The sequence below is a fragment of the Aplysia californica genome, unplaced genomic scaffold, assembly GCF_000002075.1.
Source record: "Aplysia californica isolate F4 #8 unplaced genomic scaffold, AplCal3.0 scaffold00051, whole genome shotgun sequence".
NCBI lineage: Eukaryota > Metazoa > Mollusca > Gastropoda > Aplysiida > Aplysiidae > Aplysia > Aplysia californica.
Genome location: NW_004797321.1, coordinates 706,364 through 723,042, shown reverse-complemented (window position 1 = coordinate 723,042; position 16,679 = coordinate 706,364). Strand labels below are relative to the sequence as shown.

General features: G+C 35.2%; 1 protein-coding gene across 1 annotated transcript in view; it reads right to left on the bottom strand.

Moving 5' to 3' along the window:
- Window positions 1–240: 240 nt before the first annotated feature.
- LOC101855002 (b(0,+)-type amino acid transporter 1) overlaps window positions 241–16,679 on the bottom strand; it is a gene marked incomplete in the record, with an annotated part of 58,518 nt that continues 42,079 nt past the window's right edge. Inside the window, 5 exon segments of the mRNA XM_013079422.2 lie at window positions 241–9,370; window positions 12,612–12,780; window positions 14,365–14,514; window positions 15,703–15,799; window positions 16,275–16,378. Of these exon segments, the coding sequence (XP_012934876.1) occupies window positions 9,303–9,370; window positions 12,612–12,780; window positions 14,365–14,514; window positions 15,703–15,799; window positions 16,275–16,378 (588 nt within the window).

Genomic DNA, 16,679 nt, shown 5'->3' with positions numbered 1-16,679 from the left:
GACAACAAAACAGAAAATTGAACAGTCAGACAACAAAACAGGAAGAAAACAAAACGGAACGACAACAATAACAGAGAGGCAACATAACAAAGCGAAACTGAAAGACAGCAAAATGAAAACAACAACAACAGCAACAACAACAAAACAAAGACAAAAAAAACTTGAAAGACAACAAAACAGATATAGTCTATATGGTACACAGTACAAGAAAACAAATAGAAAACAAATCTCGTGAAATCAGAGATGAAATTTCAAAGCTGGCATTTTTATTTGACTTTTTCAAAATTAACAGCCTAATATAAGTCCAACAATGAAATGAAAAGCAAGAATCAGCTGATCAACGAATTATCACGGAGTTAAACAATTCAAAAAGAGCAGAGAGCAACAGCACGACCTATCAGTGAGCTAATAATTAATAGGCCTAATATATGAGAAGCAGAATGAAACAAAAGTATTAATTGCAAGTGTGAGTAATGTACATTATATACAGAAAATCATTAGTGATCTCAGATTCAACGTATTGTTCTTAGCAGATATAACTGAACATAATAAAACCCCAAACATATTTCAACCTAGATAGGTGACTAATTTCTGAGACCTACACATTGGCCTTGAATATATCCAGTTCGATAGGTATATTGTGCAAAATAAATGATAATTTGAATTGATAACTACTTAAATTGGGTTTCAGTCTGTTCATTTGTATCAGAGTCTTAATTCACCAAAAATGCAAGGTCAGGTCAAACTAACAAAGCCTTTACCAAAGTGATGCTCTGATTTAGTCAAGTTTTCTTTTGAGGGTGAGAAAAGCAGATGGATGACTCTCTTGTTTCCGTCTGGCATTATGATGTAGGCCAATGTAAGGTTCAAAATACATTTATTATTATTAAATATCAGTTTTCAACCTTTAAAAAAATGTGCATAGTACCAAACAAATCAGAAGCAGTAAACTTTGTATGAATTATGCTTTAAACCTGCTTTTACTTTTTTTTCTATTTAAAGAATACATTTGGAAACCCAAACAAAACCTACAAAGCTTTTGCCGGGCACAAAATTCTCTGTCATAACTTATGTGTTCTTAAAACTTCTCATCTCAACAGGTTGTAGGCTTACAGACCTGTTCTAATAATTCATCCTTCTACTGTTCCCAATGTTAGTTGTAATGTTCTCTTGTGCATTTACACTGGAATAAGGACAGTCAGTGAATAGAGCAGTAAAAAAGGCTAGGACAAGAGATCATTCCAATCATGTAAGCCGGTAACAAAAACATTTTTCATTTTCAGAAAGGCAACACACAAATTAAAGGACATATCTCTTTAATAAGTAGACCTACATTGTATGCAAGAAGAAGGTCAACATAAAAAAGAAAAAAACAGCGCAAAAGGAAAATCAGAATGCATCATCAAGCTGAATCAAAATGGCACCTTAACCAATGATAGATGCTGAATGAAGAAAACAAAGCTAGAGAAACCAAGAAAACAAGCTTGCATTTTTGTGACAACCAGTGAAAGGGTGAGTCCAAGGTGAACAAACAAAGTCTAGACAGTCACATAAAGAGTGCAGCACGTAGACCAAGGAGCACCATGACCATCAACATCTGACACAAAACACCAACACCTACAAAGCATGGAGTCTCAAAGCAACAGATACTTTGGCCAAACTTTCTATTTTGAACACAAAAGAAATACCTAGATCTAGCTTAGTACATTGAATTCTCTGTTACAGTCCCCCCCCCTCTCTCTCTCTCTCTCTCTTTCTCTCTCTCTCTCTAATATATAAACGTTTTTTTCAAAAGACAGTTATTGTTTCTCCTAAAAACTGAAATCTATGAATTCTCATATACTCTTCTTTTCTCCCTTTCAGTGTAAGCTACTCAATCATTGTTTTTATTCAGTTTCTAAAACTTTCAAATGTGTTTGTCAGGATTTTGTGTTGGCAAAGTTTATATGTCAGAGAGACCAGACAAGCATTTTGGGTAAAACTTGGTAAATGGACACAACTTCTGAAGGCTGGTTCCAGGCCTATGCATAAGACAAACACAGCAAGGCTTGCTACCTAGTACTGTACACACACTTAAAACATTGACTTAAAATGCTCACTTCAAGACCTAAAACCAACTTCTATACATAGGAATGGGTGAGGAAGAAATCATGTACGTTGGAAATACATATGATCAAACCTAAAATTGGGAAACATGCGGGAAGGGGGGGGGGGGGGGGGGGGGGAGGACAATCATATGTTAGATGAGAAAAAGTTTTGTATTAATTCACAGGGAAAAAGAAAGTCAGATGTCAAACCTTAACATCTCCTTATCTATTTCACTTCCCATGTCATCTTTAACTTCAATACATAATTTAAAAGTGTTATAGAGGTAAACGCCATTACACTTCCAAAACTGATAAAATTAGATGTTATCATGATTAGCTACTTCTACTGAATAAAGTCTATTTTAAACATTTGCTCTTGGTGATTTAAAATCAATAAAAAGATACCAGAGATATATATCTATATATCACTAAACATATTACTTGGTTCATATTTGAATTTCTGATATGCATAAATATGGAATGATGTAAAGTTAAAGCTTTCAAGTTCCAATGCTGAAAAGAAGAACGATATATTGAGCTAACACTAGCTTTTCCACATGTTAAGTTCTTAAAGTACTAAATTCTTACAATATCAGAGCAATAAAACTACTAATGAGGAAACTGGTTAGATTTTTTTCACTGAACAAAGAAATCATTCACTGTGTCTCACTTGAAAACATTTCTACAGATCTCAGACACTCCTACTTCCCACAAAATTCTTGGTAAATAAAATAGAGTGTAAAGAAAATAAATATACTTCATCCAAATTTGAAAGCTGTCTTGAGTAGCCTACAGCTCAGTAAAAATAGTAGGCCAACAGGCATGACAACAAATCTTCCAGCTCTCTGGAAAAAAATGACAGGTCAAAGTCAGAAAGTCTTTTACAGTGTTCTTTTGTACATAACTGTAATATATATATTTCTCAAATTTTGAAAAATTCTCTTGGAATGTATTTTCCCTTATTGTTTTTAATTAGAAGATATTAATATTTTAAAAAGTTATCTCAAAACATTAAATTCAAAGAGAAATGAATAAATTAAAATAATGGCAGATCATTACATAACAATAAAGAAAGTGGTAATTGATATAGCCAACATCTATTTCTATGTTTCTACTAATTACAGGCAGGGCTTACACAAATATGTCTTGTGTAAAGGCATTAAAAAAAGGATAAACGACCAACTTCAAACAAGCAGCAATCTCACACTGAACATTTGGAATATCAGTAGGCCTACACAATTTTACTAACTTTTGAAGAATAGCTGAAATATTTCATACATTTAACACATATTAGAAGAAAATGCATAGGGTCAGTGAGAATGGATAAGTCACAAACATTATCAAGAGCAAAAAATGTTCTTTTGCAAGCTTCAGTTTCTTTAAATTCTTAACATCTATTCCGAAACTTATTAAGTATCAATGTTATTTAAAGGGCCATAAACTTCTTTTTTCTGGCAATACTGACAGAAAAAATCTATGAAGCCTGAGAGAGCTTAAGTAAAAATACATTCTACATAATGTCTCAATAACTTTCAGACTATCTCTGACAGAAAATGCTCATAACAGAATAATTGCCTTTGTCAAGGGCAGAAAAAGAGCAAATTAGAAATGAAGCATTTGCATTCACTGGGAAATATGACACAATGTGACAAAGTTTTATAAAATAGGCCTACTGAAAACTAATAATCAGATGAACATAGGGAATAAGATTGGTTTCCTGATGACATTCAAGTTTGTTGTTGACTTTTATCAGAACCATGAAAACAGTCAGTTGTTCTTCAGTGTAAGTATGGCGCCAAAATTCCACAACTAATCCGGGTACAAGACAAAATGGAACACAGGATGCCAGATATTTTTATGTCAGTTAAGAACAAGATAATGCCTGTGCTTTATGAAAGAAAGTGAATTTCAAACACAGGTACAGGCAAACGAAATGGGCACTCTAAATTTCTATCATCAATCTCTCTTCTTGAGAGGTGAAGAAAATGCTTTGATTGGTTTATCAAAAATACATTTACAGAGACAGCGGTAACAAATAAGAGAGTAGGAAAAATTTTTGAAATGAAGCACGAAGACCCTGAATTGTTGAGGTTGACAGTAAAAAATTTATGGTAAATTTCTTCCGTTGTAGACATCATTTGAAGAAGCAGACCATTTATTTCATGTGCTAATAGTGCAGGCAGGGAAGGGAAATTTGAAAATGTCTTATGTTTCTTTCAGTCAGCCAAATCTGCTATTACTTGACAGCTGAAAGAAGCATATATTTCTGTGACAAATAGTGATAAAAGATGGTTGAATCTTCCAGTTATAATGTGTTCTTCATAATGTCTGCATGGATTATCATTTGAGATCTGTTATTCCTTTTTATGGTAAAATTTGCCAATATTCAAATTGGTCAGTGTTGTCATGTCTGTAGCTTTGATAACTTGACATATTTAAGTTATTCAAGAAAAGCCCACAGTCATCTTCAAAATACTATGCTTCTCTTTGCAGACTTTACCACTCCACTATCACTACTTACCTGCTACATGTCTTTTGATAGCAGTTTGGCACTGACCAAGATAAATGGCGTAAAAACTTTCCATGTCATATTGAGGTTCATACCATGCCCGACAATGACACAATGTTGACATCTACTTGCCCACTTTCTCTTTGTCCACATACATATATTCACATTTTCATATTCCAAACAAATAAATTGACTTTGTGAAGCTGTGTGTTGTGAATGTGCAACTAATGTGAACTGTGTTGAGTACAGGAAATACCTGAAATTAAGACAGCTCATACATATATCAGTGAAAATGAAATAAGAAACCCAATTAAAAAAAAAAAATGCTTCATAGTCACAGTTTCATAATATAGATAAACCCTCTTCCACATACACTGACATAGGCCTACTGTTTACATGAATGTTTTTAGTATGCAATAAACACACACTATTAAGTTGTTCATTGAGCTGTAAATACAAGCCTCAGACACATGGAAACAATAGACAGTCTCAGCAACACCTCCCTTCGTTCTTGTCTTATTACTCTGTTTATGATTTTATATTACAATTTCAAAATCCCTTTGTGTCAACACATGTGAACATAACTACATAAATGACATATGAAAATTTCATTACATCTTTGAGTATACATGTGTGGGTTGCTTAGGAGGGATGGGGGTGAAAGGAGGAAGGGGTTAGAGGGGGGGGGGAGGAGGGGCAGGAGAATTACTAATTTGGGCACACTCAGAACTCCAAAAATTCTCAGTTTTAATCTCAATTTAAAAAACATTTGTCTTCTTTCGCCAGGAAAATTTGTGAGGCATCGTGGTGAAATCAGACGCTTGTCAAAATAATGATTTGGCTCAACATCTTTTATACTGCTTTGAAAAGACATTTCAGTGTGAAAATTACTGAAAAACGTTGATTAAAGGCACACAAAAAATCTAAATTTTCAGTTTCCAAGGACTCTCAAGTTATGGAAGTGACCAAACTTTGGCAGTCATGTTCTTGCTAATTTTACTTCTGAAACCAGGCGACCCCCATCTCCTTGAATTGCAAATATCTAGACTTCTATTCAAGAGAGAGGGGCATATTTTCACCAAATGCAAGACAAATAAACAGCTTTATGATTTTCCAATAACGCCATATGCCTAAAAACTGACTAGCGCCTGATTCCACTGCATCCTGACACATTTGGTCGGCAGCTTTGAATCCCACTTTGGGAATAATTGCTATGCCTTGCTTGCGTACAGCATTTATTGAGACAAGCAAAGCAAAAAAATTGAATGACTAAAAAAAAGAGGACAAATAGGAAATAAAAAAGCCAATGTCATTTTAAGTAAGCTATGACTGTGGCTGGAAAAGAAGTTAATTTTTCAAGAATCAAAACTCAACAAAAACAATACTTGCATTTGCACTGAATATGAACCCAAAACATGAATGTTAAGAGTTCAAGAAAGACAGAGAATAGTCTGTAAAACTGTGCCGTATACTTATATATATATAGAATATGTATTTAATCTTGTTTGCACATCAACTATATGTTTGACATTTCATGAAGAGCTATGACATTCTTTATCATACAAAATCTTTAAAAAGAAAAACAACTTCAGTTGTAAAATCAAAGTTTACTGGGAAAAGCACTTTGCCAAAGTCAAACACAGTTAGGGATAGATAGGATCAAGGTTATTTTGTTTTTTTATCTTGTTAAATAGTGCAGAATAGTTAGTGGAAGCTATAACCACAGAGCAAGGAAGGGGTGATTGTCCTGAGAAATGGAGTGAAAGAGCAACAACAATAATCAACACAGTGACTCTCAACTTGGTGTATCTTTGCGACAATTAATTATACCTATTTCCAGCATATACCTTTCTTCCAGTCAGCAACAAACAAATAACACATACATACGTCTATTGGAATAGACACCAGAAAGCAAAGTGTTCAACAAACACCTGGCTTTTAACACTTCTCTGTTGGTGGTTAAAAAAAAAAAGGCATCACAGACAATCAAACCAGAACTTAACACAGATGTCAAAAGGATATGTAGCCTACGTAACACATACCACCATAACACAATGAAAAATAAACATTCTATACAGATACACAACAACAACAAAAACAAAACATTTCAGATTTGGTAAAATAAAGAATTAAACACACTTATGTTCTTTCAAATACTGCAACAAGCAATGTTTCTAAAGTGTTGAGTAAAATTAACATTGTTACAATGCTTGGAAGAGAATAGTACTAATAGTTTTCTGCTTAAATTACTTCCATTTCTCCACCAAAAGATGTTTCCATTAATTAAAAAAACAACAACTGGACTTTAAAAAAAATGATTCAACTAAACCCTCCTTTATGACTATGAGAAATTACTTTCTGCTAATAAAAAAATATAAATAACAGAGCAACACTGAGATACTTCACTCTATTAATTATAAGGTCTTTAATATAATTTTAAATGTTCAAAATACTGTTTAAAATTAAACTTGTGTGAAAAATATAAAAAACCGAGAAAAAGTCAAAATCTCAACAACAAAAATGCAGCAAAGGCAGCAGATACAAAATCAAAGACTTGAAAATTAAAATTAATATGTTGGGCAACTCTTTACTTGATCTAACTCACAATATTAAAAGTCATAAACCAGGACTCAAAGAAATCTCCACACGGATTGAAGTCTTCCTTTATTACATAATGTAAATATCTTATGCCTTCATTGCTACAATTTAGGTATTTTAAGAGATAGGCTGCTTCAATATCTGGACTGAGTCGGGATGTAGAGCCTTATGTTTCTTGATTATATAACAATCCAAAGTATAAAAACCTTTTTTTCCTCACACAGCATTGTTTTGAAGAAGTTATTCTCCATGATACCCCACTTCCAAGAAACCAAGAAAACACCAAACTCTTCCTTTTAAAAAAAACCCAAACTCAAACACAAATAAAAATAAAAATAAAAATGAATACAAATGGATTTCGATTGCTAAGTTTAGCAACAGGAGCTGTTATCATCCCTCACAATCTAGTTCATTCGAACATTTTTTTTTGTTCTTCACATTCTCAGCTAAAGATAGGAATGATATACAAAACTTTCAATATGAAGGACGATACGACAATTTGGGTTATCTCTAATAACTGAACTTCTGCTTTTTCCCTTTCGATAGATTATAACTGCAACCAATGATATTATACTACTCTCATTCATATTTTTTGCTTTAACAACATATAGGTTTTAATCACATAATCAGCTCATTCTATATTTTTAAATCTTTTAAATACTGCGTGTTTTGTTAGAGAACCCTTCTTTTATGGTTCCACCCCTTAAAGTGTTCATGCACTAGGCAGGTAGAAATGTCAAAATACTTATCATGTGTTTCTGTGGTAGTCAAAAGACAACAAAAAGAGATTCATTGTACATTTGTTACACCCCAATCAACATAATGTAGCTCACTTTCAATGCGTTATTCTTCACAATCCAGATAATGTTGGACATTATACCTGAGCAGAAAAACAAACAAAACATATTTTGCAAGAATTCTTATGTGCAGATTGAGTATGTAAGTAGTCAGAAAGTTCTGTAACGTGGGGAAATCTTTTGGCCAAGAGCTCCCCTACACTCCCACAACACTACAAGAAGACACACCATCATCTCCCAAATGAGATTCTCATCTGTCAGTGAGAATATTGACAGGCACAAAAATCTGACAAGTATTACGAGACAGAAGACATACAAAATGTCTTACATGACAATGAAAAAAAAGCAAGAAAAATGTAAAACAAATTACAGAGTGTTTATAAAACATTTACAACCGATATTTGATAGCAAACACTATCTATGGAGACAATTTGGACTTCCCAAATAAATATTGATATGTATTTTGAGATCAGTGATACTCAAGACTGCATTCTTTTAAACACAACACTCATGTGTGGTCACTCATGTGTGATATCTGGTGAACTGAATGTGACAATTTTTCTGGCAAGATACTTTAAGACACAGAGAGTGTTTCAACCTCCTGCGAGGTAGTACAAACAAATAAAAAAGTAAACGAATCTCTCACATCAAATCAGTTCTCCGAAATAACTTGACTTTCACTCATTAACACTAATGTAGAAAATACCCACCAAAGAATGTCTAAAACAAAGTTTTTGAGGGGACATTGGAATCTACATTCTTGTGCTTGTACAAGATGCTAAAAAGATCTCTTAGAAAGCAGCCCACTGAAAGAAACTACAACAAAAACACATGTGAAATTTCTTTGGCTTCATAACAGTGTCTCAGTTTGTATCCTGCTGTTCCTGCATGTCATGCAGTAATATAATTATTTTATTTTCAGTCAGAGATAATAAATGAAGCCTCCTTCACATAATCACCATTCATATCAAACCCAGTCATCACAAAGCTTATTTTGCTTACAATATCAGTGCGTTATTCATCTGTACGGAACAAAGAACTTCACACAAGTTTGTAATAGGAGTACTATCATGGAACACATTTAACGTTACTGTTTTACAAAATAAATGACTCTGATAGTCGGAGTGTGGCCTGTGTAAAGCTTTTCGACACGACAAATGAACTTGAATGTAACACTGCGGTGTAACAAAAATAGTCGCCTGACAAAACAATAAATACTAAAGATAGACTAGGCAGATAGCAAGACGCCAGGTCTCCTTACAATATGGCTCTCAGTTTCTCTGATCAACACACTGAACTGGATGTTCCTTTCTATTCTGGGGGCTCATACTTGCTGGGTGCTACCTCAAGCACACACTGCAGGAACGTGGTGATTGGCTCTGAAACAATAAAGAATTTTTGCAAGGTCAAGCTTATTGTAAAAGTAAGCTCTATAGGATGCCACTATCAACGCACACTGATAATTTTTTTTTTAAAAAGAAAAAAATACACATGAGCAGGTGTAAAAAAAATTGTGTCATGATACAGCAGAATCAGACACTCGTCAGTTTTTGGGCATTTGAATAAAAGTTGAGATATTTGCAATTGAAGGAGGTGGGGAGTGCCTGGTGACAGAGGTAAAATAGTGAGAAAATGGCAGCCAAAGTGTAGGCCTACTGATTTCCAAAGCTTGACTGTGAAAAGACACTGCAAATTTACATTTTTTGTGCCTTTAATAAATGTTTTTCCAGTAAAATCGACACAGAAATGTGCTTTTAAATTATAAAAATTACTCAAATGGAAAAAAGCCGGTTTCTTTCATTTCATTATTTTGACGAGCGCCTGATTTCACAAAGATGACACACACTTAAATGATATGAAAACCAGAGCAAATTACTGCTATAATGCTCAAAGTAAGTAATGGAGGAGAGAGAAGAGAGAGAAAAAGAAAACTAGGCTAACACACGCGCCACTCTGGCACACCTGCTTCCCATTGGAACAAGATAAAGGTCAAAGTTGAAACGTCTCAGGGGCCAAGGGAGATTGTGAGGTGCTATGGGGTAGGATAAAGAGATTAGAGTGTTACATCACACATCAGCCCTCTCCTTTTGTTTATACACTTCTCCTGATCTCCTTCAGAAAGGGGAGGACCAAATTACTACACAAGCCTGTATGTGATCCATATTTTCAAAACTACACATTTTTATCAAGTAGATAAGATATTTACAACGTTCGAGGATTAATAATAGTAAACTGAAATAAGAAATTTAAAAACATTTTGTTGGATGAGTTTATTTTCATCTAGCATAGTCTGAAGTACTCTGAAGTCACTATATTATGAACATGCTGCGCGTGGAATAGAATCATGTTCTAAAATGATGATGCAGTGAAATTGTGTTAAACATGGAAAACTTCTGTTATCACATCTAGATAATATGACGAAATGTCAGACATGGAATTTGTTCATATGACCTTTTGTAGTTATGAGTGCCATAAAACTCTTATACAGGGTGTCCACTACGGATGGGATCGACTGATAGGCCCGATCCAGCCGTAGTGGGCACCCCGTATTACTTTTTTTAAAAAAGACACGGAAAGAGCTCTGCTATCTATCACATGTTGTTATGATAGGGTATAAGAATGTTATAAACTGAAAGTGCGAATTGTTTTTCCTCTCTAGTTAGGCTATATCCAGAAGTCAATGATTTGACATTGTGTTATTGACATCATGATCCTCAGTTTCAATTTGCCAAATTCATTCTCTATTTTGACTTAAACATTTCTTCCGTCCCGGAGATGTCAATGCCCTTCCCTCCTACAAATGTTTCAGAATTTCTACCCTTATCTAGAGCATCGCTTGCTGATAGCCATGACACAAGAACCGACAATCTCAATGGTCCTGACATTAACCCCACGCTATCTCGCTACGAGAGGCCTACCAAGTGTCACAGAAGTATGGGAGGACTTTGTGGGTGCTGATCGAGAAACTAAAAGTTGATGTCAAAACTGATCTGTCTGACACTGAAGTAGCCTACCAATATGGGAAAAACGGGGCGAAAGATTTTTGTCTCTCACATCTGAGACGCAGCAAGACTTTTTTCTACTTTCAGAGCTGCAGTAAATTTCTAGCCATTTGGAGCCATACATATATATTATACCTATATCATTGCTGTTGTTATCACTCCACAGTTATGCATCTATTAATAGATTTATCAAAGGTAATGATAAGACACTGACTTGCTCAATCTGTGTAATATGAGCCTGAAATTCAATTAAAATTTTAAGCTATCAATTATTTATTTGAGAGAGTCCGACCATCACAATGAACTGCAGTAAACTTTTATTTTTTTAAATTGAAAATAACAAACCTAAAAAATAATGTGCTTGGAGACATTTATCTACTTAATGCTACAAAATAAAATCTACAATCAAACCAGGGCTAAATGTTTAATTGATCTATTTTTTCAATTTTTATAACTTTATAGCGAAATGATTTGCCATATCGACTGGCCGAAGGGCTAGAGCTCAAAAGGCTCCTGGATCGGAAAACTAAAGTAAAGTATATCTTTATAGCTATCTAAAGAACGATTAACCTAATCAGTGACGAGCAGAGAGATGCTGGAAAAGTTAAAAAGACATAATATATATCATTCATTACTACCACTAGTTTCAAGTAAAGATTATTAGACAATATCAAAATTAATGTTCATGGCTAAAAGTAGAGGTTTGAGTGAACATGATTAACTTTCCCAGAGTTAAACTTATTTCAAGGAGTTCACAGAATTAACTTATTATTTAAGAGAACTGAGACCATGTGGAATAATAATCATTATGACATATGCACACAAAATATTATAATGACAAGTCAATGACCCTGAGATTCCCACGCGGAAGGGAAACAACCTCTATGAATTCCTTCATTTCTGACCAAGGACAATACAGTCCCCTGGACTTGTAAAAGAAGTCTCTCAAAATCAATTATTATTGTCAAACCCAGAACTGAATTTATCACACTCTATCAGTCCCACGTTAAAAAGAGGAAAAACTTAGGAAAAAGAATCGAAAAGACTTTAGAAAGGGGCTAAGACGAAAAGAAGAAAACTAAACTGCATTGAGTTCAACATTTACTGAAGATAAACTTAAAGCGGAACCAGAGTTCACACAGGAGTCCACAGAGGTGGCAAAACCAGAGCCCTGACAGAAATGAAAAAATGAACCACCATCACTATCACCAGCAAGGTGAGTAACTCTCTTTATCCCTCTGATTTTGCTTTTCACCCCAAAAAACAACAACAAACAAACCAAAAACATTTTCAAATAAACAACAACCCCAAAAACCCTAACAAATTTTGGTGTGCTTTGTGTTTCTTGTGAACAGTGACAATACAAAAGATATACTTATTTTGAAATGAGGGAACAGATTCAGTACAATGACCCCACCCCCCCCCCCTCTCTCTCTCTCTCTCTCTCTCTCTGTCTGTCTCTCTCTCTCTCTCTCTCTCTCTCTCTCTCTCTCTCTCTCTCTCTCTCTCTCTCTCTCTCTCTCACACTCTATTTCATTCTCTATCTAAATATCTCTCTCTCGCTAAATCGGACAGTCGGTCAGTCTGTCTGTCTGTCTCTCTCCCTCTCTCGACTTACCTAAAAACCTTAGGTTGACATTAAAGCCAACAAAGGGTATATAAAAGATGAGTCCACTCAGAATGAAGAGAGAAGCATATAAAAATTCAATCCGGGGCTCTTGGATGATGGGAGCGACTACCAGGTACACTGAGATGATGAACACCACAATCGGAATGATTGTTGGCACCTGGAGAAATAATAATAATAACAATAATAATAATAGTACTAATACTAATACTAATAATAATTTTTTTTTTATAGTAGAGAGTTTTGCGGCGCTCGCAACTGCATAAGGTCATATGAGCGCCAAGGGGTGGTTGTCAACAGAGAAGTCTTTACAGGGAATCAGACTTAGACTGCTCACATCTCTAGCTTCAACAGCACAAGGTCTGCTTCGACTATCAAGACACCCCAAAATAGCAGGTCACAAGAGAGTGACAAACATACAAAAGAAGTAGAGGAAAAATGACAATAGTAAGGATCAGGAAAGAAAAAGCAGCAGTTCCCTGTTGTAGATCAAGCACAGTTATGAGCGTGACATGAGTCAGCCCATTTACAATTCTATTATGCTTGAACGAGAAATGTCCCCCCTTTGGGAATGGCCTACAGACACTACAGTCAGTGGCACTGTCCCGGGGGGTGAATAATTCTTTTAAAAATAATAATGATAGTAATAATAATAAAGATCACCTCTATAGCGTCCTCTCCTTGGTGGCTCTAGGCTCCACATATATCCTAGTAGTCTTTGAGAGGTCAGTCAACCACTACAGGTCTGCGCCATATTATTCTTATTGAACCCTTCAACAGTTTGAAGTACTGGGCCCCTTGTTTTAAAATTTCCAAAATTAAGAAAGAAGAGAAGGGAATTCAAGCAAGCTTCTTGATTGTGACACTATTGATCCTTACCCTGCAGGCATAGGAGTAGCTCCCCCCCCCCTCCACCAATTTCTACACCAACACTAGACTACATAGCCTACATTATGCACTGATGTCTTTCTCAAGAAAAAAACTTTGTTGCCTGCAATCTTCAATAAAACAGAGATCATCTCAGAAAATCACACTCTTTATTTGTATCATTATTTGTTTTGTTTTTCAAGACTTTTATACCTTTTTTGTCTTTATCTCAAGATAGGTCTTTTTTCATGGGAGTACAGAAAACACAATACCAAAGAGCTATGGCACACAAGGCTTGATGTGATGTGAGCACAGGTGTAAAGAGAAGTGAGCACAGGTGTAAAGTGATGTGGGAATAGGTATAAAGAGACGTGAGCACAAATGTAAAATGATGTGAGCACAGGTGTAAAGTGATGTGAGCACAGGTGTAAAATGATGTGAGCACAGGTGTAAAGTGATGTGAGCACAGGTGTAAAATGATGTGAGCACAGGTGTAAAGGGATGTGAGCACAGGTGTAAAATGATGTGAGCACAGGTGTAAAGTGATGTGAGCATAGGTGTAAAGAGAGGTAAACACAGGTATAAAGTGATGTGAGCACAGATGTAAAAAGAAAGGACAGGTGTTAAGTGATGTGACCACAGGTGTAAAGAGAAAGGACAGGTGTAAAGTGATGTGAGCACAGGTGTAAAGAGAAAGGACAGGTGTAAAGTGATGTAAGCACAGGTGTAAAGAGAGGTAAACACAGGTATAAAATGATGTGGGTAGGCTACAGATGTAAAGTAATGTGAGCACAGGTATAAAGAGAGGTGAGTACAAATGTAAAGTTACGTGAGCACAGGTGGAAAGAGAGATGAACACAGGTGTAAAGTAACTCACCCTGTAAGGTCGTGGAGCGTTAGGTCGTGAGTACCTCAGCACAATAACAGAGGCCATAGTACCCCCATAGAACAGCCATGCCGCAAAGCTGAAGAAGTCAATGAGGCTGAAAATGTCTCCAGGAATCATCATCAAAATGGCAATCAGAGTCTGGAAAAGATATAATTTTTATAGAAAAGAATGGCTTTGAAAAAACAACCCATATTGTATCCAAAACATTAAAAACTCGGAAATTTTTTAATATTATTCCATTCACAATGTATGTATGTTGTTGAACGAAACACTGAATCAAGGCAGTAGAAAACTGTTGCTGGAAGTATTTTTGGACAAAACATTTGAAGATATTTATATGGATTAATGATGTGAAAAATGATCTAAAGGTAAAATTGTGAAATTTTCAACATAAAAAAGAAGCCACCTTGAGACAAAGCCCTCAATATGGACATTGATGGTTTTCAATCCCTTTGCTACATACATGCACACATACTTTTTTTTCAGGCTTCTTTGTACTCTGTTTACACATCATAAGGCATTATTACACTTATAAAAGACTATAAATTTTATTTGTACATGTCAATGTAGTGAGATTTTCGCTGAAAAGCTACAAAACAAGCATATTTGCCGCTTTAATGGTTTTGAATTGCATAAATAGTTGAAAACTTTTTGCAAAAGAAAGAATAATAATCAAGACAAAAGAAGTAAATAAAAAGAAGGGAGGTGATCAAAGTAATATGGTGTGGATGTGTGTTAGAGTAGCAGCAAGGAAAGGGGAAGAAAAGGTAAGAAAGAGAGAAAAGGAGGAAATGAAATAAAGAGAGAAAACACTCTTCTGAAAACAATGAGGTAAATGACAGAGTGAGAGGGTGGCAAGGAAAGGGAAACACAAATGAGGAGCAGGAATATAACCAAGGAGAATAAATGAAAAGAAAAATCCTGAATGACTGGAAGACAAAGAAGAGAAAGAGAGAAGCAACTTCTGCAAAATGAGAAGAAGAGGCAGAAAGAAGCGTGGAAAGTCAAATACAAGAACAGCAATTAAGACAAATTTATGGAGGTTAATATAAAGAGAAGCTCAATGATATAAAAAAAGGAAGGAAAAAAGAGAGAGCGAGCTAAAAAGCAGTAGGTGAATATTTAGATCTATTCACAGACTGTTTGTCTCTAGGGGATAGGAAGCAATATTAGGAATTTTATTTTTATACAACTGAATGGACAGATAAAAAAAAGTAGAATTGTAGTAGTAAGAACTAAAAGACATGAACGAGGAAAGGAAGGAGAAGCTAGAGAAGTGAATGAACCCTAATATGCAAAGTAAAACAGTTATTTTAAGATACTTACTGTAAGAAGAAGGGAAGGAAGAGGTGTGGCCTTTCTGATGTGAATATAGGAGAAAACTTCTGGCAAATGTCCCTCCCGGGCTGCCGCGTACACCAATCTGAAAACGAAAACAAATATCGTATAGCTTGAATGCTGACCTACATGAATTGATCCTGTGGTGTATTAGTAGTGATTTTTGCTGTTAGATGAAGAAGACACGAGTTTGATTCATGAGTCTGTTTGAGTTAAGAGAAGCACATTGACAAAATAAAGGTCCTTTAGTGCTGGGAAAAAGCAAAACAGACGTACAAGACAAACAGAAACCACAGAGGGAAAGTAAAGAAGTAGGACCTACCAGTGGAGCCCTCCAACCACCCACTGACCATCTCCAAAATTACATCTAAATTCAGTACATAGGGACTAAAATATTTACAAGCATTTTAACAATCAAAGTGCTACCTTATTTAAAAAAATTGATTTCTAATTACAGCTGTTGCAGATGTTTTACACCCTCATTACCACAGTCAAGTTCATTTACATTTTATCAAAAATAATCAAATTTAAGTAATTAATTGTATGACCATTTCACTCACCTTCCTCCAGTGAAGCAAGATCCATTTGCAGCGCCAAATGTAGACAGAGCCACAAAGATTGGGATGAGGACGGCAGCACTACCAAGAACTGACTCTCCCCAAGTCTACAAAAGAGCAAGGACCCAAAAATAATGTTTCAGATAATGGTTATACAGTTCTACAAAGTAGATAGAATGAGGTGAGATGAGGTGAGGTGAGGTGGGGTGAATTTTATTGATTTTAAACTGGAAGAAATTGACATGGTACTTTAACAAGTTTTTTTGAACTCACAATATACATACGAATACGAGGCATCATTTCAACCCATCACACATACTCATTCTCACTCTCACTACTAACACAATACATGGCAACTCATCTAACACTTTGCCGTCTTATCTCGCCGATGGGCGATGTTTACCACCC